At 35.3% G+C, this 23,899-nt stretch overlaps 3 protein-coding genes across 6 annotated transcripts; 1 reads left to right on the plus strand and 2 right to left on the minus strand.

Annotated features, from left to right (window-relative positions):
• Positions 1-1,805: 1,805 nt before the first annotated feature.
• Positions 1,806-4,731, minus strand: HHP1 (heptahelical transmembrane protein1). The gene is made up of 4 exons (XM_023659896.2): positions 4,364-4,731; positions 4,170-4,265; positions 3,550-3,607; positions 1,806-2,645 (listed from the first exon to the last, which is right to left on the minus strand). The coding sequence occupies exons 1-4, from the start codon at positions 4,576-4,578 to the stop codon at positions 1,941-1,943; spliced, it is 1,074 nt and encodes a 357-aa protein (XP_023515664.2). The 5' UTR covers positions 4,579-4,731; the 3' UTR covers positions 1,806-1,940.
• Positions 4,732-6,327: 1,596 nt separating this feature from the next.
• LOC111779763 (putative sucrose-phosphate synthase 1) lies at positions 6,328-13,812 on the minus strand. Its single transcript, XM_023659893.2, has 13 exons — positions 13,395-13,812; positions 13,211-13,300; positions 12,484-12,725; positions 12,044-12,107; positions 11,232-11,930; positions 10,688-10,804; positions 10,414-10,545; positions 10,139-10,315; positions 9,480-9,533; positions 9,331-9,393; positions 8,307-9,224; positions 8,006-8,133; positions 6,328-6,931 (listed from the first exon to the last, which is right to left on the minus strand). The coding sequence occupies exons 1-13, from the start codon at positions 13,590-13,592 to the stop codon at positions 6,652-6,654; spliced, it is 3,162 nt and encodes a 1,053-aa protein (XP_023515661.1). The 5' UTR covers positions 13,593-13,812; the 3' UTR covers positions 6,328-6,651.
• A 4,601-nt stretch (positions 13,813-18,413) lies between these two features.
• Positions 18,414-23,833, plus strand: LOC111779767 (calmodulin-binding receptor-like cytoplasmic kinase 3). 4 transcript variants are annotated; one of them, XM_023659900.2, is made up of 9 exons: positions 18,414-18,641; positions 18,757-18,851; positions 18,984-19,437; positions 19,706-19,951; positions 20,200-20,462; positions 21,577-21,742; positions 21,838-21,927; positions 22,821-23,119; positions 23,336-23,833. In XM_023659900.2, exons 3-9 carry the CDS (start codon positions 19,155-19,157, stop codon positions 23,555-23,557), a joined length of 1,569 nt encoding a protein of 522 aa, XP_023515668.1. In that variant the 5' UTR covers positions 18,414-18,641; positions 18,757-18,851; positions 18,984-19,154; the 3' UTR covers positions 23,558-23,833. The 4 variants fall into 4 exon arrangements, with proteins under 4 accessions (XP_023515668.1, XP_086975916.1, XP_023515666.1 ...); XM_087119790.1 differs by having other exon boundaries at positions 18,414-18,851; XM_023659898.2 differs by having other exon boundaries at positions 18,757-19,437.
• Positions 23,834-23,899: the final 66 nt, after the last annotated feature.

Here is a 23,899-nt window from a genome sequence, read left to right on the forward strand (position 1 = left end):
ATATAACTGAGCCATCGAAAAAAGAAGTACATCAGGTTTAGATAAGTAATTATTTTTTTATTCTTTTAAGTCATTTTCAGTCATCATATTCTTAGGATCGTTCTCATTCATATATCACTCATTTATTAGTGTTCGAGCAAGTTTAATAATTGTTTGTTGGAGTAACTATAAGAGTTAAATAGATATAATAATTGTTTTTTCCAAATGGAATTAGATGTAATGCTCAAACATTACTAAATGTGTGATCATTATTTTGACTACAATAAATAAATAAATTAATAGGATAGAGATATTTAAACTTCCGTCTTAAATAAAACGAATATATGTCAATTATAGAAAGTAAATATTCATTTTAACTCGTTTGTTATAGAGAGCTTGACTAAAAGAGAACGAAACCGAAATTATATTCTCCATCCCGTCAAATTAATGATGAATTGATTTATTATTATAATTATTATTAATTATAGAAAATAAGTTAGGTGATATAATATTAAATTTTCAATATTTAGAAATTATATGGATTAAATATTATAATTATATTTTCTTTAAACAGATAAAATTTTAAAAATATTTCCATAACATTAATTCACACCAAAATTTTATTTTTTAAGTTCATGTGAAGGCTCTTAAAAAAAAAAGTATTATGTTTATTGTTCGGGGTTAGTTTTTGTGTATTAAAAGTGAACCGGAATAATAAATAAGATACTAAATATTATTTCAACGATGAAGGGTAAAATTCTATTTTAAAATGGTGAAGTAAGAGGCGATATTAAAATTGTGAGCCACATTGATTCGGGTATTCGAATATCACATATGGGAAAGGGTTATGGGAGGAGTACGTAGAGGAAGAAATGGAGTATGCGGTTTGCAGTAGAAGAGGGAAGCGAAGCACATGGGGAATTTTGCGTTATTTATTTGAATTTGTTTTGTTTATGGAAATGAGATGGCTCATCGTTTTGTGCAGACAACAATGAAAGCCATGAATTCTCCCATTTCTTCGGGTACATTCCGTCTAGGGTTTAGGGTTTAAGTACCAATGGACATGGACGATATTAAATACAAGTTGAGAATAGATGGAGTGTGGGAAACTTTAAGATTTTGGCCAATTTTTTAAGAAATGAAAGCGGATCTAATTCAAGGGTTCCTCTGTAAGGTTCGTTCACATAGGGTGAGTCAAGGCCTAAGATTAGGTTGAAAGGCGTAGTTAATTGGACAATAGGTGAATATTCTTGTACTACCCATTATTGATCCCGAGGGATGAAAGAGGCTAGGTTAGCTGAAAGATGGTTATCGATTTAAGGTCACAAAGTGACGTTTTTTTGGGGTAAGTAGGGGCAGAGAAAATACGCTGAAGTAACCCATGTCAAACTCTTAGGAAAAGCTCGAACGACCTTCAACAAAAGAGTACCAGTACCCAAAATCGACATAGATGTATAGGTAGAGGATGCCTAGTGGCACGAGACAACTCACTCTAAGAACTCGGCAAAATAGCCCCCATAACTTTGAGAGAAGGAGTGTCTCCTCACAAAGGGGTTATAGTAACTAGGCCCGAGTGACTGTTTACCAAAAACACAGGTCTCCACAAAGTCATAAGACCATGTAGGGAGGTTGACGCCGGCCTGCCCAGTGCCAGAAGGTCAAGGAAATTGGTGAACAAGTTGAAACTCGATCTAAGAAGGTCAACATCTGGTCAACATGAAGCTTGTACTCATTCCAATCCAAGTAAAATAATTTTTTTTTTTTTTTTTTTATACAATAAGAACTTGTAATTTTAAAGGAAAACATAAATAGACGAACCCTCTGGATGAGAAAATCAAAGAAATAGATGATGAATAAATAAATTAAGAAGAAAAAAAAATACAATTTTTAAAATTAAGCGTTTAATTTCCAAATTAAATAGGCTAAACAATTGGGTTTGCAGTTTGATTTGTGTTTTTCCATCACAACGTCAAATTTTCGCACCCAAAATTCTGACGCCACTCCAACAAAACAATGGTGGCACCGTAATGGGCCAAAGCTCCAAAAACCACCAAAACATGAAACAACTGGTGGCTATGTCCGGCCAGATCGAACCGGCCCGGAAGCCACCGCTCCGGAATCCGGGTCACGTAAAACCCGGTTCCAGTGAGATAAAACAGAGCCATCGCCGCTTCATAAGCCAGAGTGATATTCCGGCGAGGATTACTCCAATTCACGACGGCGGAATGAATCGCGGGAACAATACCGAAGAGACCCATGGAGACGAAGAGAAGAGCTCTATAGGACCGGAATTTGCTGGCGGAAAGCGCCGGGGAGAGCAGAGTAAGGATGGTGAAGATGCCCATGATGGTGATTCCGGCGAGATAGACGAATTGCCAGAGGGGATCGCATTGAAAGATGTAGTAAATTGGGGGGAAAAAGGAGGTGATGATCATGACGGCGATTCCGATGTAGTCGATTCTGAGTAAGAGGAGATTTAGAGGGTGAGAATGGCAACAAAAGAGATGGCAAATGCTGCTCGAGAGAAGGCAGAACATTGAGCCGCCTAAGAACACGAAGAACGGCCACCGTTCTGTGCTCGATCCGTTGGTTACCAAACTGATGTTGTCGCCGCCTTCGTATGGGTGGACGCTTCCCACCAATTCCATCAGTTCTGTTGCTGTGGTCTGCATGACACACAGTCATTAATGTTTTATTTAAAAAATTAGATATAACTTTAGGACAAAATTCAAAAACTTACACATTTTGCTAACCAATTTGTTTTTATTTTCTCCGCATTTCATTACAATAACAAAAATTTTAAAACTAAAGATGAAAATCATTGTAAAAAACTATGAGAAACAAGCAAGATAGTATTCATGTTAGATGAATACGACCCTCTACAAGGATAATATATTGTTACTTTGAGCATAAGTTCTCATGGCTTTGCTTCGGGCTCCCCCAAAAGGCCTCACACTAATGTAGAGAGTATTCTTTGTTTATAAACCCGTGATCATTCCCTCAATTAGCCGACGTGGGACTCTTATCATCAAACATCTCCCTTCGAACAAAGTATACCTTCCCTTAATCGAGGCTCGACTCCTTTGGAGTCTTAGTCATTTTTTACTATGCCTTCCAGGAGGGTTGACTCCTTTTCTTTTAGAGTCCTTTGTTCCACGTTTGAGGATTTATCAATCTATTGACATGACTAATTTTTAGGGCATGGTCCTCACTTATAAACCCATGATCATTCCCTAGATTAGTCAACGCGGAATTCACTCCCAATAATCCTCAATACAAGATTCTAAAAAGAAAAAAAAGTTAAATAATTAAGAAACGAAAATTATTATTTTAGTTTTCAAACTTAGGTATGAATTTTTAAAAAATCTTAATAAAATTATATAATAGAAGAAAAAACTCATGATTGATTAAACATAGTTAAAAATTTTAAATTTGTAAACTCATAGATATGCTTATATTGACTATTGGTATTTTAAGTAGATATGGACTACTCCTTATATGAAAATTGACATTGAACTAACAAAATTCTATAAATTAATGGATGAAGAAAGGGTTATAAGGTGTTCTTACTCCAATGAAATCTTTAGAAGCATAGGAAATGTTTGAACAGAAAGATGTGAGCATAGACCTGCATCAAAATGGGGAATTCATTGCATCAAAACTCATGATTTAATTAAACATGTCAACTTCAACATAGCTAATGGAACTTTTTTTTTTTTTTTTTTTTTTTTTTTTTTGCAAGAATTTTCAAATTTAGTGTTGAGCAGATGAACATGCGTTTTACCGGGTAAAACATGTTGAAATCGACATATTTTTCTTAAAAATCAATTTTGAATTATCGAAGAAAGAAGTATTTGTGAATGATAAACTAATTGAAGTTTGTTGTTGCTTGTGACGAAGAACTATTGAAGTCCTAATTCATCCTCTAACCAAGAACTGAAATGGATGCTTATGAGTTCATTCTTTTTCCTCCAAAGCCGAGATTAATTGTTTCGTGTTCTTAATCTTAACTACTACCGATTCGAAGAAACAACAAATCCACCGATTAAACTAAATCAGAGAATCAATTTTCACTATCAGAAGCCAAAAATCAAAAGAGAGAAAGCAGTTCAGGCGAAAATTTCCCCAAATTAAAATCGCCATTTCTAACTACGAACGGAATTAGAAGAAGTTTCAAACACAGAACAAACCTGGAAAAGAACCCGAACAGATCCGCCACTTGAGGCACTTCTTCCATCAGATTCGCCAAACACAATCCCAAGAACAGAACAAATCCAATCAAATGCCTGAAAATTTCAAAAAAAAACACACACATCATCACAACGCACAAATCAAAATCCAGAACATCACCAAATCGAAGAACAACGCTAAGTCGAGGCCTCACGTCCAAACATTTAGGGTTTCATTATGCCATTGGAAGACACTAAGAAGAGCTCGCTTGAGAGGCCATTCAGCTCTATAATAATGAAGAATAAACTCATTATCTTTCATATACTCAGGCAACTCCTTAAACGAAACCAACCGACAATCCTCTCCGATTTCATCGCAGCAGCTTTGCTTCTCTCCGGTTCCCTTCCGCCTCTGATTCGTCTCCTCCATCTTCGCTCTCTTCCGATCTTCTCCCGTACAGATCCTTCTTCGCACAACAAATTCAAAGAATCTCTTCCAAAATTTTCCAAATACTTACACAAGACAACAATTTCGCTTTACTTAAAGCCTTACTTATATAGACAAATTTATTTTTCTTTAAGCATTATTCAAAAAAAAAAAAAAAAAAAAAAAAAAAAAAAAAAAAAAAAAATCGTCCCAGTATCTTGCTTTCTACATGCGTTATTTAATGCAGTTTGTGTGATACACAACCACACCAACTACTTTATTTAATCTCTCTCTTTCTCTCTCTCCATGCAGGTGCAGCTAACTTGAGGATCTTAAAATTTTCTCTCTCTTAATTTTTATTTTAATTTTGTAAAATTATTAATTATTATTATTATTATTATTATTGGTATGAAAGAGGGGTTGGCTGGTGCAATATTTGGGCCACCTATCATAGCAATATTAAAATTTTGACCTTTGGTTTGGTCACTTACCTTTAAAATTATAAATAAAATAAAAAATTATACTTTTTGTTTATTAATTTTTCAAAAATAGTAATTATTGGAAGGAATTATATATTTCAAATATATATAAAAATTAAAGTAATGCAATTAATTAGAATGTAAGGAAGGGAACTAGCTGAGCTAATTATCTTGACTTAGATAAATATTAATTATTATAAATGTAGTTAGGCGAGTTAATGAATTGGGTTGAAAATTGTGCTTTAACTCGATTTATTGTGCTTAATCTAATTTATCCGTTCGAGTTGTTCGAATTATTTATTTATTTTTTATAAAATTAATTGTTTATATGGCAAATATTTATTTGTTTCATTATATTAAAATTAGATTACATATGAAGTACATAAATATATTGTGTAGTACGAGCCACGTGGGCCACTACAAATCGGTGAAAAACTTGGTTGCTCGTTTATTTATGAACCATGTGGGCCAATTCGAATTTTACATGTGTTTCCAGCAACACTACCCCAGACGGAATGGTAAGAAAAAAAACGTTCATACTCTATAACTTCTAACTTCACGAACGAAATTGGAACGAAATTGGAACGAAATTGGTACATTTGGTTTGAGTTTTGCGTTGGGTTTTGTTTGAGTAAAGGAATGAAATTGGTAATTATTTTAATGAAAGAAAATAGGAAATGAAAATGAAGGGAATTAAATGTGTAATGAAGGGTAGTTGGAGGGTGAAGGGTAAAGTATTTAGGTCATAAAAACTCGGCCATTTTTTATTTTCCAATTGGTCTTCGTTTGGTAGCGCCACTCCCAACTCCTAACTCTCAACCCTTTGAAAAATAAATCCGAGGTTGAGAGGACAGGTGGCCGACCACTACAGGACAATTAATTATCCACCTATTTTCGCTTTCTTTTATCCCCAAACACACTTCAAAACCTAACCTCAATCTTCGATAATTGACCAACTTTTTATTTCCCACAAGTTTTATCTTTTATCCTTCTAAGGAAAATCCAAGAAATCTTCTTTTTTTTCCTTCTGGAAGCCTCTTTATAAGTCGTAAGACCGATTAAGAAAGATAACTCTAGGATAGCCCGTCGATTACGCTTTAATTCTTGTAGAATATAAGAAAGAAAGAAATTTTAGAGACGACTCTCACAATAGTATGATATTATCTACTTTGAACATAAACTCTCGTGACTTTGTTTTTTATTTCTCCAAAAGGTCTCATCCCCTTTTGATATATCATTTTGTGTTATTAAATGAGAATAGTACAAAGGAATCTACATAATATGAAGTGGGTACCATAAACTTACCCCAACAAAGAGAATTTCATTCATTTTTTACAGTATCAAGTTTAGAGTATTATTCTCTGAGGTGTTTGCCAGTTACCATGAAAACAGCAAGCTAGAAGATGCTGAAAGGACAAAACACACAAAAGCTGCACAAAACTGAGATTTAGCTTACCTTTTCATGCCCACCAAAAGAAAGAGGCCAATGTGTTATTTCACCATTTTTGTTTTCGTTTTTTCCTCCTAAAATGCCATGAAGACAATTACAGAAACGTACCAGGAAGAGTTCAGTTGCAATGCAGGCATTGTAAAATTTCTACCCCTTGAGAAGGCCAATTGTCTCCAAGCAAGCTCGAATATCAGCACTGCTAGCCTCCTCAGAAGCTTCTGCAACATTTGCAGAGTCAACTGGAACGACGTCCGAAAGAGGGTAGCTTCTGTTGGCGTGGAGCTGGTTGATAGCGCCGCTACAAACGCCCTTCAGAACTACACTTTTGTGCAATCCACCAAGCAACCCTTCATAATCTGTGTCCCCTATCTCTCCAACAAACACAACCATTTTTGACAGCTCCGTGCCCCATCGAACATAAAGATACCTGACACCATTGCATCGCAAGGGGAAAAAGTTCTAGTAAATTTCATAGAATCAAATCCCTATGAAGAGTTATTTAGGTTGTTGGACTCCACATCGTCAAATTAATTGGAGTAGTACCCATTTCTACCGTAATATAGGAAAGTTTCTCCATGGTAAGACCCTCAAACCTTAATGTAGAGAGAAAGGTCATGGCCGTTTGATAGTATATTTAAGTTCCTAGACATTTAAATTGCTCATTTCCAGTCAGCTTTCTCACTGGTTTTATGGTTCAAGATATAAAGCTTAAGATGTCAAGGGAAAATTCACAAACGCACTCCCCAGTCTCAAGGTCTTGCCAGCAGGAGATTGCCTTTTTAGATGGATAATATTTTCGTCCTAAAAGTTGAAGGAGAAAACTTCGAGGAAAAGGTCTAAAACCTATACATTTATGCCCTGCCCCATGCCAAAATTGGTGGACAATAGCTTACCGAGACAACTCAGCACACACTGTCATCTTCTGAATCAGTCAACGTTAGGTCTCTCTCATAAATCAAACTACCTCCTCAAAACCTGGTTGGTTAGAATTCGATAGTCTTCATTTATACTTAATAGTTAAAATATCAAATCATATTTCAAAGAAATAGACAACTTTAAAGCAGGCAGGTTGAGACTCGAGAGCTTGTTTAGTATTTAAGCGTTAACAATTAATTCTAAGAATTGTGTTTCTGTGGCATATAAAATGTTGGCAGTTATATACGGTTAACATATATAATTTATTATAAAAAAAATTTAAGAGAGAGAGAGACTAATTCTACTTTATTTCAAATAATTCGGTAACTAGTGAGATTTTATACTTTTTTATTAAAAAAAAAACTAGAAAAAAATAACTTCTTGCTAACCAAATATACTTTCAATATGCTTTCTTTATCCTAGAAACAAATAATTTTTAAAAATAACTTCCAAACAGCTTATTGGTGCCTAAGAGTTGTAGTTTCTCAAGGATTTACTACATGCCATGATCTTCCAATATCCATGGTTATACTGAGAGAGAGATAGTAAGAAAATACACAAGAGCATGCACCAAAAGTAATAGTACCTGAGCGCCTGGGAACGGGATGCCAGTACTGGAATTACATTTAGCCTGGTGCCATTCTGACAATAAACAACATGACAACGCAGAGCTTGAATTCTCAACGATTTTCTGAGTTCCTTAACTGCTGGGATCTGCACAAAAGCAAAGGAAATTCTTGACTTATGAACTCCTGAGACATGCAATCAACAAACGATGCCTCTACAATGAGATACATAGTTTAGGAATACTAAAAATTCACCAACAAGATAACCTTTTTCCACAATAAGAAAACTGATCAACGTCATCACTAAAAGTTGAAAATTACCACTTCAGGCTTCCGAACATTGAAAGTGTAACAATAATTTGTTGAAAGTTGCTCAGCTGCAGTTACAAGTTTTTCTTCGGTATTAGCGCTCCTATCAGAAACTGAAGCAGCCCATTTAACTAGAGTTTTCCTTAATCCTTCTCCACCCCATCGATATTCAATGTGTGAATGGTAATAGAAGTCAACCACAAAGGGATCATCTTCCAAATTTGTGGATGAATAGTAAAGATCACTGCCACTGTTGCAAATGAAAGCATCAAAATCATTAGCACGGTAGCCCCCTGCGACCAGAAATGAATTCACTTCAGATATGGTCAACGATGTAGAGAGAATAAACCCTATAGTGCCTTCACTCCTTTCCTTCTCCACTGCCCCAAACAACTTTCTTGTGGTTTCAACGAGACCTGTAATAGTATCGCTATCCACCGCAATTACAAAGAGATGTTTCCTCCTCCTCAATGCCGGAAACTTGCCAGCATTTGCATTTTTATCAGCTTTTTCTGCAACTGATTTTCGTGTATCCCTTGAAACACCCTTTGACCAGTTCAATACAGCATTCTCTAATTTAGTTGTTCTATCTTCGAGAGATCTATCAGTTCCACCACTCTTCTCTCCATCTAATGAAAACTTTAGGTTTAGAGAAATGTCTTGTATATCCCTCCACGAATCACCAGGTGAGCCTGATTCTGAGTTATCATCTTCATCTTCATTTCTTTGCCAATGTGGATATCTCGGTTTGCAACTAGAAATTTTTGATAGATATGTCTTACAATGCTCTGGCCATGAAAATAGGTGAATATTCTTCAAACCACTCTGCCGGCATCTAGCCCAAAGGTGCTTGTCTGCAACAAGCTTCAGAAGAGCATCAGCGATAGACTGTTGATCATGCGGATCAACAAGAAGACCGTTGTCAAGCACCTGCACAAACATTTTATTAAGTTTAAAATATGTCAAGCATATGAAAATATACAAGCATGAGAATCAATGGTTGTAATCAAAATTTTATGGCTAAAAGCAGGCATACCCGATGTATATCAACAGGACCTCCATTTTTTGTAGCAACAATGGGTAAACCATGGGCTGCTGCCTATTAAACAAAAGTGTAGAATAGATAACTGGTTAATAAAATAAATACTTTTGTGAAATGAAAAGTAAGGAAATAATAGAAATCACCTCAATTAGAGTAAGTCCAAATGGCTCAATGAATGCTGGATTTATAAAAACGCCCTGCAAATCATAAATAAGGATAGCAACTTAAAGGATAGGTGTTCAATACAAAAGCAGGACGCCACAAGAATGTCCCAGGCATGAAGAGAACAAAGAAAGCCAAGAACGAGCAAGAGAAGATATCCCAAAATGGGAAACGGATATTAATATAACCCACAGGCACTGGATGACGGTGCAAATTACAAAATATTAGCCACTGGCATTTAAAAAGCTTAATAAAGCGCATACCATATTCCTCAGAGAACAACAGTCAATGTTTAGCGTGCAAAATATATATTTTTTAAACCATGCTCCAAAATTCAAAGGGATTCACAATATCAAATTGAAAAAATGGACTTGAGGACCTCACAATGCAGTATGTATGTGCATGAAAGAAACTAGTTTAAAAGCAAACTATGCACCTACGAATTACTATGGCTAGAAAAGTTTATGAATTGGTTCTCATGAACTAGCTAGGTGCAGTGAATGTAGGAATTCTGAAGTTGTATATGAAGAAAACTACATAATTCACTAACCAGCAAGCTGTATTGAGAATAGATAAACATTGTAAACAGGACAAGAGAGAAAATGTACCGAATATTTATTCTTTGTGAACACATGAGTACCTTGGTTTTTGCAGCCAGACGATATATGTCAGGAACGTCAGATTGTTTGTGATGTTTAGGGTATGCCACTTGTCCATACAAATCATATTTGTCAATAAGCTTAAGCACTGAGAGAAGGACAGATGAGTTTGTACTTGACATTTCATCAATTCCTTCTCTATTACCCATAATTAGTGTCTGCAATGTATGAAGAAAAGTCACAGATAATTATCATGGCGCAAACAGCGTCAAGAAGATTGCCTGATCAATTATAATCCTTAAAGGATTCCACGTACAAGGTTTGCAAGCTCCCTAAGTGGCCGACATTCTCCAAATGCTTTGACCAAAGTTGTGATATTCTTCTTTGGATCCGGTCTCGCAAGTGCAAGTATCATAGGTTTACGAGGATTAGTGAAGAAACGCATTATCTGCAAATGCCATAATATAGATCAAGATTATTAAAAAACCAGGGTTCATTATTGTGTGGAAGAGGAAATCTTCTAACAGCTAGCAGTCCACGCCCACAATAACTTAAAGTAGATGCATAATAATAATAATAATAAACATAACCTCAAACCAGATAGGTGGATCTGGCAAAGCAGGATGATCCTCGTTTCCTTCTGTCTCAACGTCCATATCACCTTCAGGAGGAACAATATGATGGAACTCCATTCCAGGGGGGATTATCTGCATAGGGGAAAGGAATATTTTGATATATTATATGAAAGGAAAGTAGTCAAGGGCCAAGCAAACAAGACAGCTGGTTAAACAATGTCAGACAGTTAGCAAACAAGTTAGCCTGCATCAGGAACAGTCAGACAACACTACATAAGACCACACAACGAAATTTGCGTACAATTAGATGGAAAATTTTAGAATACATGTACCTCCGAAGTAATAACTCAGAAATTTGTTGATGAGAAAGGACTACGACTTGCCAAAATGACTCAACCAAGTTCAACCACTATCAAATAAAGAATGGTAAACACTCTATATACATGGAAGTATCATCCAATTTGTTGATCTTATCAAACATTAATCGCGTCTGAAGGTCACATGCACTACATAGATGCAGAAAATTCAACATACAAGCATGTAGACATTTGTTACTTACCACCATACGGGGCATGAACCTGCCATAACAACTCACATTACGCTTTATCCTAGCACGAAGTTTACGTTCCAGGATTGGATCAAACCCATCATATAATCTCCATTGCTCTTCAATTTCCTGTCTAGTGCTCGTTACAATTATTTCAGAGGCATCAAGGGCTAATTCTTCAGCTTCTATCCGGCGCATTATTTTGTATGTTATATTTATCTCATCCCTTGACAATCGAGCCTGTTTTAATAACTGCTCCAATTTATCCCGACCTAATGAGTGGCCAGTAAAAAGCATTGGAACATTTAAAGCACCAGAGAGCAGCGCTGCAGAATCCCCAGCATCAGCATAATGTCCATGGATTGCAACTGGCCAGACCGGATGTCCCCCACCAATCTGCTCACCAAGAACTTTAGACATCTGGATGACATGGCTAAGTGCACCATCAACAAATTCAGGGATGTGCGGCCACAGAAGTTCTTTAGGAATATATTTATCTCTTGGACCAAATGGTATACGAATAATATAGGCACCACTGCTCTCGCCTATCTCACCTTCCAAGCCTTCTGAATTACATGGATTCAGCATTTCCGTAGGTTCTGCATAGCTCCAATCAACCTCTGGGGATGATACTTGTCTTGTGAGCAAATCTACCCGATACACTCCGGGCATTGATCCCAATGCCCTAGCAAGTTCTACCACATATTTAACCTAAACAAGATGGAGAAGTAGAAATCAATCAGTTATGCAATTCTATACATGAACGTAGAAAATGAGGTGTTATAGAAGTCAAGATTATAGAGACAGAATGAAACTAATATTACTTGACCACCAGTATCAGAATCACGGCCAAGCTCCATGTTATCTCCCCTTATCAGACCATGAAGACTGCATAGCATTGATCGCAAAAGTTAATGAAATGAGTAATAAATATCCAAGATCACAATATATATAAAATCATAGCATCACAAGAGATCCAATCAGAGGGTGGATTTAATGGTCTGGAAAAATTTAAAGAAATTAAATGACTATAGAAGGAATTTGCTATATCAGTTTAGAAATAGCCATACAAATCTCACAACCTAAACTTCAAAGGTAGTTGTAGTTATTAGGAAAAGGAGATTATATTCACTTTCGCTTCACTAAACTTGCATTTGATAAACAAGTGAACAGATATAACACATTGCAAGTTTGCAACAATAAAGGAAAATCATGACAAAAATCAGTACATTGAAAAGAAAGAAAAGTAAAGTTATGGTCGTGCCTCACTAAGACAATATACAGCTTTTTCCCCTTTTGCTGACTAGCCCACACCTCCATTGCATCAACGGAGTTGATTCTTGGCAAACGTGTCTTGGCGTTATCTCCTTGAACCAGTATATCACTGACTACATCTCCTTTCTCTCCCTCTGATAAATCTTCAGACATATCAGCCGTTGCTTCTCTTCGACCCTTTTCCCGTTCAAGACGACGCTTGGCCTTCCTTAGGGCTTCCTCTCCTTCAAGCTACAAAACCATAGATTTCATAACTACTAATGTGCGTATTATGCTTTCCAGTTTAACCATCACCTTTACAAAAAAGTTCGCGTTCACATAATTCAAATCTCAATTAACAGATATGCATTGTCTCCAGTTTCAAAGATAATAATAGTAATAACAGTCTTAGTGATCAACAGCTTAGTTTTTAATATGCAAAAAGCTGCATGTTCTATCAGTTTTCTAGTGGCCCTGCTAATCTTAGCAAAATATAATCTAACATTTGCATGGTGGCGGACAGTACAGAATCACAAACTTCATACCGAACAATCAAAGAACTCAAGAATGCTGCCAAAAGATAGGCCACAAATCTCAGAGGGAGACAGAAGAGATAGCAAGATTCATACGTAATTTTTTCGATCAAACAATCCAGTAATTCCTCAAGAAGCTTATGTCGCATGCGAACTAGCCACATAATCTGCGATTATATTGATACAAAAAACAAGAAAACAAACCTGTTTCTTCTGACGAGCTAAGTTCCAAATCCTCCAGCACATATTCTCCAATCTAGTATTCCTCTCCTGAGGACTTCGGGTGGCTGCAGCCTTGAACACACAAACATAGCAAGCAACTCGAGTTCAGAGAAAGCAACGCCATAGTTCGATAAATCAGGCGAGAAATGAATAGATATCCGATTACCTTAACCCAAGAGCGATACAGATCACTTTCATCGAAGCCAGTGATGACCTCCTCAACAAAATACCGAGTAGGATTGAAGTGTCCCCTCTCTCGGAGAAGCAACGACGACGATTTCTTCGCAGACTTGGTTTTATCAATACCAGGCCCAACATCAAGAATTGCCTCCAAATAGCTATTAATCCAATCATTTCCAGCCATTATACTCGAAAGCCAAAACCTCGATTCTCTTCTCCGGCCTCTCCTCCCTCGATTCTCTGAGTTAACTCTCAGAGAACAGAAAGATTTGAGAAGAAGATGCGCACCTCAGACGTTGAAAATTGGCAAACTCTGACAATCCAAGACTCAAAACCATGAAGAGATTCGGAATTGGGTGTCGTTTTCTTGCCCGGTGAGCGCGCTAAAAAAGCTCACCACTGTTTATCGCTATGCGTTTCACCATAAATACGCCTACTTTCCGTGAATTTCTACACGAATCTAAAAAAATACGCTCTAAATTACTTCACTCTCACCATTTTCTTCATAAATTAAAATTTTATAATTATTTATTGAGCTAAAATTATAAATTGGATATTATATAATATGATATTTTAATTTTAGATATATATATATATATATATATATATATATGGTCATTTAATAATTTCTAGCTTTTTATCCTGGGATTTCATGCCTTTTATTTATTATTTTTAAATATTTAAAAATAAATAAATTATTAGTTAATCAGAATGTAGTGTGCTGGCGAGTCACGTTTTATTTCGCTGGCTTTGATGGTTTTGGTGGTATATTCAGTAGAATTATTCCTTTTACCATATTTATTTAGTTATTTTTATTTACTTATTTATTTATAAATAATTCCGTTTTACCAGATTTGCCACTCGTGAGTTGACAAAGCACGCCCCGGTCCCACCTTCCCAATTTTGCAATCTTTGCCCTTTTATTTATTTATTCAACAATTTCCAACGCCAAATATAATTATTAATTATTAATTATTTTAAATTGTTTGTTGAGCTATAAAAACTAGTTTGTTCCATTATTATTATTATTATTTTAATTGAACATTTAAGATAAAATAATATTGTCATAGTACTATAAATTTTTCTTGACTTTTAACGTTGTGATTTGTATCTTGTCCGTTAAACTATGTTCGAATTGACATGATTTTTAATGACTATGCTAAAATGACGGTAATAATGATTGTAATTATTTTTAAAAATTTCATGCCTAAAAGTCTAGAGAAACAACCCATCTCTAACACGACGTGCAATTAAATGTCTAATTTAACCGACCTACATGTTTGTTGTTAGTAGGATGCATAGTGTAGTATTGAGATAATGACTTGTGATGTGACAGAATATTCCTCTGGTACTCGCGGTAAATAGTGGAATATAGCGCACGCATAGATATGATGACTTTATTTTATTGAATCTAATATTTCGGGAAGCTCTTGGACCAAGTGACTAGAGGTGTGGATAACAAGGTCACCTTCTCCATTTTGTCCCTATCTTGTAGTAAGGTAGGGGTGGTTCGTTTGAGTAGCTCAATTGCTCGTGATGTGCCATGGAACCTCCACCGTGTTGGGGGACAGAGTAAAACATAGTTAGATGTATAGGAGCCGACTCGTCGTCAGCGGCTTTTACTCAGCTATACGTCGCTTCAATCTAAGCACTAACTCAAGCAGGAGAGTATGTTGTACATAACACCACACTAGTGCGAGTTCTTTAAGCACGTCATTATGGCATGTGATTCATCTTTGGGTCAGATCCAATGATATAACGTATAATATATGGTTTGCATTTAATTTTACACAAATTAATCTTAGGGGTTGGATTTAATCTTAGCACCGACAATAAAATGACACGTCATTATTTTATAATAGAAAAGTAGAATAAACCTCAGCCGTTGAAAAACCATCCAACTAAAATTGGACGCATATCATATCAGTCAACAATCAAACTTTGACCTTATCTATTAGACAGGTTTTGACTAAATATTGAATATTCTTTTTTATTTTTCTCTTTTGATATTTTATTCTGATAGTTATTTTTAATAGACATCACACATCTTGACGTGGCACGTGTATGCCCACTCTTTTTTGTACGTGTAATCCCACGTATTTAATCCCTCTCTTTTTTTATTATTTTAAAAGTTTAAATTATTCAACGCTTGCCTTGAGCGTATGCTTTGAATGTGACAACAAAATGTTTGGCTGGCTTCAGGCCACGTCAAAGCGATCACGTGTCATATCTGACTATTTTATACAAATATAAGGCTTGCATTAAATTTTGAATTTATCTCAATCTTATATACAAAATTTTTAAATTATTAAAAATATTATACGGTCAATTTTAAAATGTTTCATTTATACCCTCACGAGTTTAAAATATTAATAATCATTAAATTTTAAAAATAGTATTAACACTTTATATCTTTAAAAAAAAAATTACTGTCACAGACGAAAACAGTCCATTGTCATTTATAAATTATTTATTTTTAAAAATTCGCAGAGTGTTTTTAAAATGTATAATAATGTTTTTAATTTAAAAAAAAAATGTAAAGGGAGGAGTATTTTTATTAATTTAAAAATAAAAACTATATATTTAAACACTTAATGAAGAAAAAAAAAGTGGGAGATAGACCTTAACACCTGGAAGAAAGGTGCATACACGTGAGAAGGAAAAAGTGCATTTTCTCGAACAACCATTTTATCTAATCGATTGATTCAACGACAGTTGATTTTTATTACAACAGAAACGTCGTTGTTGTTATAGTTGCATTTGTCATCAATCTACTTGATTTGATGTTCGATCTCGACACATCAAATTTTGTATTCTTCTTATTTTGTTAGGTAAAACGAAAACGAAAACGAAAAATATATTACATTTATTTTTATTCTTCTCGTTGTTTTGGATTAAAAAAAAATCATAATCTATTTACACTAAGCTCTTATGCAGCTCTATTGATGATAATAGCAGTCTAAGGACATGTTGGGCTTTTGACTTAAAATTAATACGGGCCCATTAAATAGGCGAAGTCCGGCCCGTAAACTGATTTGTTGGGCTTTTCAGTGAAGTCTGGCCTGTTAGCTTATTTAAACCTTATTGTTGGTTTGGTAAATATATTTATTTTATTTTGAAATTAACTGACGGTGACATATTTTTTTAATTGCAACCGTGCATAATATTATACATTAAAGTTTTTATTATTATGTTATCAAAACACGACGTTAATATATAAAAAAATAAAATAAATAATATGATCACAATTTTTAAAATGAAAATACGATTCATATAATGCCACTAGAGTCTTCTTTAATGTTCATCATAAAGTCCAAAAGCGATGAATATAAGATAAGAGGAGGATATATTTGCAATTATTGTTTAACATTATTGAGCACTGGCTGAGATGGCGCATATTTGAAAATTACTCTCAAATATAAATTAAAATAAATACTAAGGTATTAAAGAAAACTATTGTAAATAATAATAAATAAATAAATAAAATATTTAATTAAAACCCGTGGAATAACAAAACTGTTAGGAATCACGACTCACTCCCAACAATCCTCCTCTTAATTGAGGCTAGACTCCTTTCTCTGGAGCCCTCGAACAACGTACACTTCTTTGTTCGATATTTGAGAATTCTATCGACATGGTTAAGTTTAGGGCATGACCCTGATACCATATTAGGAATCACAACTCACTCCCAACAATCATCCTCTTAATCGAGGCTAGACTCATTTCTCTAGAGCCCTCGAACAACGTACACTTCTTTGTTCGATATTTGAGGATTCTATCGACATGGTTAAGTTTAGGGCATAACCCTGATACCATATTAGGAATCACAACTCACTCCCAACAATCATCCTCTTAATCGAGGCTCGACTCTTTTCTCTGGAGCTCTCGAACAATGTACACTCATTTATTTGATATTTGAGGATTCTATTGACATGGTTAAGTTTAGGGCATGACCCTGATACCATGTTAGGAATTACAACTCACGCCCAACAATCCTCCCCTTAATCGAGGCTCAACTCCTTTCTCTGGAGCTCTCGAACAACGTACACTTTTTTGTTCGATATTTGAGGATTCTATCGACATGGTTAAGTTTAGGGCATGACCCTGATACCATATTAGGAATCACAACTCACTCCCAACAATCCTCCTCTTAATCGAGGCTCGACTCCTTTCTCCGGAGCTCTCGAACAATGTACACTCCTTTATTTGATATTTGAGAATTCTATCGACATAGTTAAGTTTAAGGCATGACCCTGATACCATGTTAGGAATCACAACTCTCCACAATGGTATGATATTGTCCACTTTGAACATAAGCTCTCGTGACTCTGTTTTGGGCTTTCTCAAAATATCTTATACCAATGGATATAGTATTGCTCATTTATAAATCCATGATGTTCCACTAAATTAACCAAGGTGGGACTCACTCCCAATAATTCTCAATACAGACTGGGGTTCAAATTATTGTCTCAATTTAATTTTTAAAATATGTATTTTGTCCATCAACTTTTAAAATATTTATTTCTTAGTTTATGAATTAAAAAAATGTTAATTTTAATTTTAATTTATTTTGATTTTATTAAATATTTTGAGCATGTGTTGTAAATGATTTCACAAGTGGATGTCAGATAAAATATTAATATAGTGAGGAATAAAATAATAATATATATATTTTAAATTTACAGGTAGAGATTAAAATAATATTTAAATGAAAAAAAGTAACTTAATTTCACCATTAATATTTTTAAGGGTGATTTTAAATAAAATTTAAAAATAAATTAAATTGCGTAAAAGAAGAAAATATGGAGAATTAGTGATTAACCTTAGAAAAAATCTCAACCATCTGATCGGTTACAGCATCATAAGGCAACTTGGATTCTGGGCCGTTGATTAGTAATTTGGTAATAATCTTGTAGAATAATGTGGTGGAAATGGTGTTTTACGAGCAGTCAACTTTGTCCAACCCCATTCTCTTGCAAAATGTTGACTTTGACTTCGCATTGCACAACCAAGTTCAACTTTCTTCATCCCTTCCAAGCGGATTTCTCTCTCTTACCTCGCCTTCTCTCTCTCTCTATGATTCTTTGTTGTTTTCGTCGGCTACTGCCTTCGGATTCGTTGTTATCTACTCTATTGATTCGTTCGCCGGCGATGCATCTGTTGCTGCTGTTATTCTGATCGGAACTTGATTTGGGCGATTTGTGAAGCGAGTTTAGATCGTCTCCGAGTTCGAGTAAGTTTTGCTGCTGAAATTTAGCGTAATTTCGGGAATTACTTTGGAAAATTGTTGCTATTTGCGATATCGGATTTTTTTTCCCCCTCTGATGAAGATGAACTGTTCGTTGAAGGAATTGGCTGAAATTTGATGGAATTTTGCTGGCAGTAAGAGAAATAAATGCTGTTTTGAGTTATAGTTGTGTAATCTTCCCCCTCTGAGAGCATGGTACAGTCGTGTAATCTTCTCATTGGATGCTGTTTTAAGTTATAGTTGCTGTATCGTTTGATTTTTTGACCTTGTGTTTGCCTTACGATTCTGTTGCTTCTTTTCGGTCGTTTGATGAACTGGACATCATAGAAGTTGGCTCTGCACCTAGCGTGCTGGTGGATGACTGGACTCGCTAGTTGAATTTTTGACATAAACTGGCAGCGGTTTCTAGATATTTTTCACTTTCGGCTCAGTTTGACGATCGGGATGGAATAATTTGATTAAAACGTCTCATCGCTTTCCAGTGTTTAGTTTTCAAAGATGGCTTTTCTTCTTGTTGTATCATGTATAGTAGCTTCTATTACGGCCGTGATGTTGGTGCAATCGCCATTAGTATTTGCTTCTGAGTTTACGATGGAATCTGGGGTTTCAAGTGCTAATCAGACTCCCTATTCAGTTTCGGATAGTTGTGAACGTTATTTCATGAATGGGATTCCTATGGATAAAAGTATGTTCTGTAAGCTGCTGCAGCTTTTGCGTGGATATCCATGCATATTTGAAGATTCTTGGGGAAGTGATGGTTGCCGTTGGGATAGTTCATTCTGTAAGTACTCTATATTTTGTTTTTCATTTTGAAACTTAGTCACTTTTGTTAGGAATCACGGCTCTCCACAATGATACGATGTTGTCCACTTTGAGAATAAGCTCTCACGGCTTTGCTTTTGGTTTCCCTAAAAGGCCTCGTACCAATGAAGATAGTATTGCTTACTTATATAATCTAACAAATTTCATAATTCTTATTTGTCAACTTCAGATGTGTTCTAGCTGATTTTACATGGTATTTATGTAATAGGAGTGTTACTTGTTTGCAGCTGGTATGAGAGTCAAAGCATCAAGAAAATTGTTAAAAGAACGGAAGGAGGAAGACGCCAACGTTAAAGATGGTCAGTATCGTCATCGGAAGGCAAAAGAGGATCCGAAGTCTTTTGCAACCCCCCAAAACATTGGAATTGTAGTAACTGGAACCTTCGTTTTATGTTGTGGTGTCCTCTGTCCTTGTTTCTATCAAAAGAGGAGACGCACTGTTCAAAGAGCTTTAGATAAAGAACAACAATCAGGTGAGTTATTGGTTCTCCTGAATTCTTTTGCATTTCGTGATAATGAGGGGTATTGTTACTTATGGATTCTGCATCACCCATGTCCCATCAAAGCCATTGAAAGGTTAATTTGAGAGTGGCAACTCCATTAAGAAATTTTGTTTTCCACTAAGAATGGCCATTACAGGGTTGTCGTTTAATTCTTCATTTGTGACATTTTATTCATTCTTCAATCCTTGAAGGGTTGAGTTATTAGTCCTTTCTTGCAGTTCATTTAGCCTCCACCATCGAAGTAATGAACTCTGCTCCTGAGAAGATTCTAGCTAGTCCACTTCGGGTACCACCTAGTCCTAGATATTCTCCATCTCCAAAATTTAAACGGCTTGGATCTGTTCGTCTTAACATGAGCCAAGTAGCTAAAGCAACTCAGGATTTCTCACCAGCTCTACGCATAGGTGAAGGAGGTTTTGGAACTGTCTACAAAGCTCGGCTAGAAGACGGGCACATAGTTGCCATAAAACGTGCAAAAAAGGCAAGTACCAACTTTTTATGATGTTTTTTTTTTGTACTCTGCTTATATCTAATGGTAATGATAGTATGTTGTAAAATCTCAAATTCTATGTATGTTAGTGTTCATGGATGAACCCAATGTCTCATACAGCAGCAGTAAGTGGGGCACATGTTGCACATCTAATCTGTTAATCTTAGCTTTCAAAACAACATCACTACGAGGACGATATTATATATTTCCTATAGCATCCAGTTAAGTGGTTAATAGGCATAAGTAGCCAGCCAAGCATGGTATAATTTAGGGTGACATGTGAGTACTCTAAGGCATATGGGGGATGCACCCTCCTATGGTATGATATTGTCCACTCTTAGCTTATTGCTTTGGGCTTCCCCAAAAGGCCTCATTCCAATGGAGATAGTATTCCTCACTTATAAACTCATGATCTTCCACTAAATTAGCCAATGTGGGACTCACTCCCAATAATAATCCTCAACCGGGACTATGGCAACCTAACAATAATAACGGTTTTTGGTTCTTTATCTTTTCCAAGTTGGGTTGCAAGTTGTAGTTGGACTGGAATCAAGAGGAATTTGGGATTCTTGATGCTAATAAAATAATAGATCAATAGAAACACAGTATATTCTATAATGTTAGTGTTAATAGATTCTAAAAAGAAAAAAAAAAGGTGGATCATTAGATCCTCTATGTCTTCTATTGATTAAGGGTTAAATCGTTTGATCGTGGAGCCTATGCAATGCTATAGAGTTGTTAATCCTATCCTTTCCAAGTTCATATCAAGAGCAAAAAGGAAGACCCTTCTTCCAAGGAAGCTTAGTTAATAAATTATCCTCCAGAAACTTGAAATCATAAAACAACATCAGTTTGACCTAAGTTCTTGTTGCTGGCGAGAAAGGGATCTCAGGGAAATCAGTTTAGGGGTATAATTTTTTTTTTCTCTTTTTAACCTTTAAAGTGTTGAACAAATAACAACAATTTAGTTTTGCAGGAATTATTTTGAGGATAATTAGACCTTTTGACGTATAATATATTAGGGCTTGTATAATTTTAAAGATTATTACCTCTATAATATTTCATTGGGGATTAATATTGTATCTGTAACACAATTATTTTGCAGGAACTCTTCGAGAACTCACGAACTGACTTTGGCAGTGAAGTAGAATTACTGTCCAAAATTGATCATCGGAGTCTGGTTAAGCTGCTAGGTTATGTTGACCATGGAAATGAGCGCATCATCATTACGGAATATGTAGGAAACGGTACTCTTAGAGAACATTTGGATGGTAATGTTTCTACCCTATGGACGACTAAAAATTAAACTGTTGTTTAATGCTGATGGCTCCATCAAGGCTCATTGACTGCGCTTTTCTCCTTGTAGGTGTGCATGGGAAAGTATTGGATTTTAATCAGAGACTTGAAATTGCCATTGACATTGCTCATGGACTAACTTATCTCCATCTATATGCAGGTTAGAAACTCTTTTGTTGGTCAGCTTATTCTGGAAATGTCAGTCTTTTTTTTTTTTTTTTTTTTATATCAGGGAGGGCCAATTGAAACTGGACAAAATTTTCTAACGCAACATATCAATTTGATTGTGTGTGTAATTAGATTTTTTTAAACTTTATTAAACTTGACATTTGGGGCTTATTTGCGACACTATATCCAAAATAATATTTATTTTTTAAAATTGATTTTGAGAGATGATTATCTAGGTTAAATTTTGTTGACCTCCAATTACTTTTGAAAATTCTTTGGAAAGAACCATTTTCTTTACATTCTTGAGTATTCCAGCTATAATTTGCATGCATCTCGGCTATTTCATGAGACAACTATTTGATCTTATTATATTTAATTGACGAGACACTTTGGACATTAAATCTTAGGTAGATGATCATCATGGCTCAAACTCATTTTCTCCCAGTCTTTTCTTATTTCTTATTTCTTATTTACCACTAGGTGAACTAATGGTGGTTCTTTGGCAAGAACAACATAGAAAATAACTTCTAAAGACTGTCATTCAACTTTGTGTTTAATGAATTTTTATCTAAAAGAATGTAGAATTGCTTCTGAAAAGCAGTTTCTAAACAGCCTTTAACGTCTTTTTTTTTTTTTTTTTTTTTTTTTTTTTCCTTTGTTTTGTTTGAATTAGTAAATTATTAAATATGACTGAACAATTATGAAATCTGATGCAACTCACTAGAATCTGTTCCAAAGGGTTGATTTATAATTATTAAAGCAATTAATTGAATTTACATGGAACCAAATTTCCCTGCTCCGATTTCTTGAAGTATTGTTTGGGATGATGGTATTGGATCTTTTCTGCTTTCCAGCCAGTTAATCTTTATTTCTTGGTTACAATAGAGAAGCAAATTATTCATAGAGATGTGAAATCTTCCAACATCCTTCTTACCGAAACCATGAGAGCAAAGGTGGCGGATTTTGGATTTGCAAGACTTGGCACATTGGGTAGTGAACAAACGCACATTTCAACTCAGGTGAAAGGAACAGTCGGTTACCTTGATCCGGACTATATGAAGACCTATCAACTTACCCCTAAGAGTGATGTCTACTCATTTGGGATTTTACTAGTAGAGATTCTAACTGGACGCCGTCCATTGGAAGTGAAGAAGCCTCCAGAGGAGCGGGTCACAATCAAATGGGTGAGTTTAAACATTCTAATCATTATCTTGGATGCTTCTGTCTGGATTAGATGGACAAGTTGAGTGTTCATTACGTTTTAGGATGCAAATTTCATATCTGATCACCATTTGGCTTAAGAAGTTGGATAAATTTAGCAGATAGCATATAAACTTGTTTTTTATGAATCATCTTGCCATTACTTGAATCTCTGAAGTTGCTTGTTGGGTATTTTGCAGGCTTTCAACAAGTATAGTGAAGACAAAATTCTGGAAACGTTAGATCCTTTAATGGAGGAAACTTTGGAGGCAGATATTGTCCTGAAAATGTTCGAGTTGGCGATCCAATGTGCAGCACCGGTTCGAGCGGACCGTCCAGATATGAAGTTAGTTGGGGAGCAGTTGTGGGCAATAAGAGCAGAATATATATCACAGAAGAAGGAAAAGGCAAGATTGCCTTAAAAATCCAGAGCTGATCAAGTACAAATAGTGTGAATTTCATTAATTTTAGAGCTTTCTCTTCTTTCCTTCGTTTTCTCTTTCCCTCAGTTACCTTGTTTTAACTTCAAATCCTTGCCTAGAATTGAAGTCGGTCAACGACCCTTGTACCATTATTGTGTTAAAGAAAGTTTTTTTTTTTCTCTTTCCAATTTGATGGTAGAAGTTCGAGGTCTTGCTTTCATTGCCAAAGGGAGTTCAGAACTTTTCGAATGTAATTGAAATTGACATTTTAATTTTCGTCTATTTTTTAACTTCTTCAAAATTTAGGGGATAAATGAAACTTTTCAATATCTAGAAATATAA

This window comes from Cucurbita pepo, chromosome 18 (genome assembly GCF_057944985.1).
Source record: "Cucurbita pepo subsp. pepo isolate OVF chromosome 18, ASM5794498v1, whole genome shotgun sequence".
NCBI classification, from domain to species: Eukaryota; Viridiplantae; Streptophyta; class Magnoliopsida; order Cucurbitales; family Cucurbitaceae; genus Cucurbita; species Cucurbita pepo.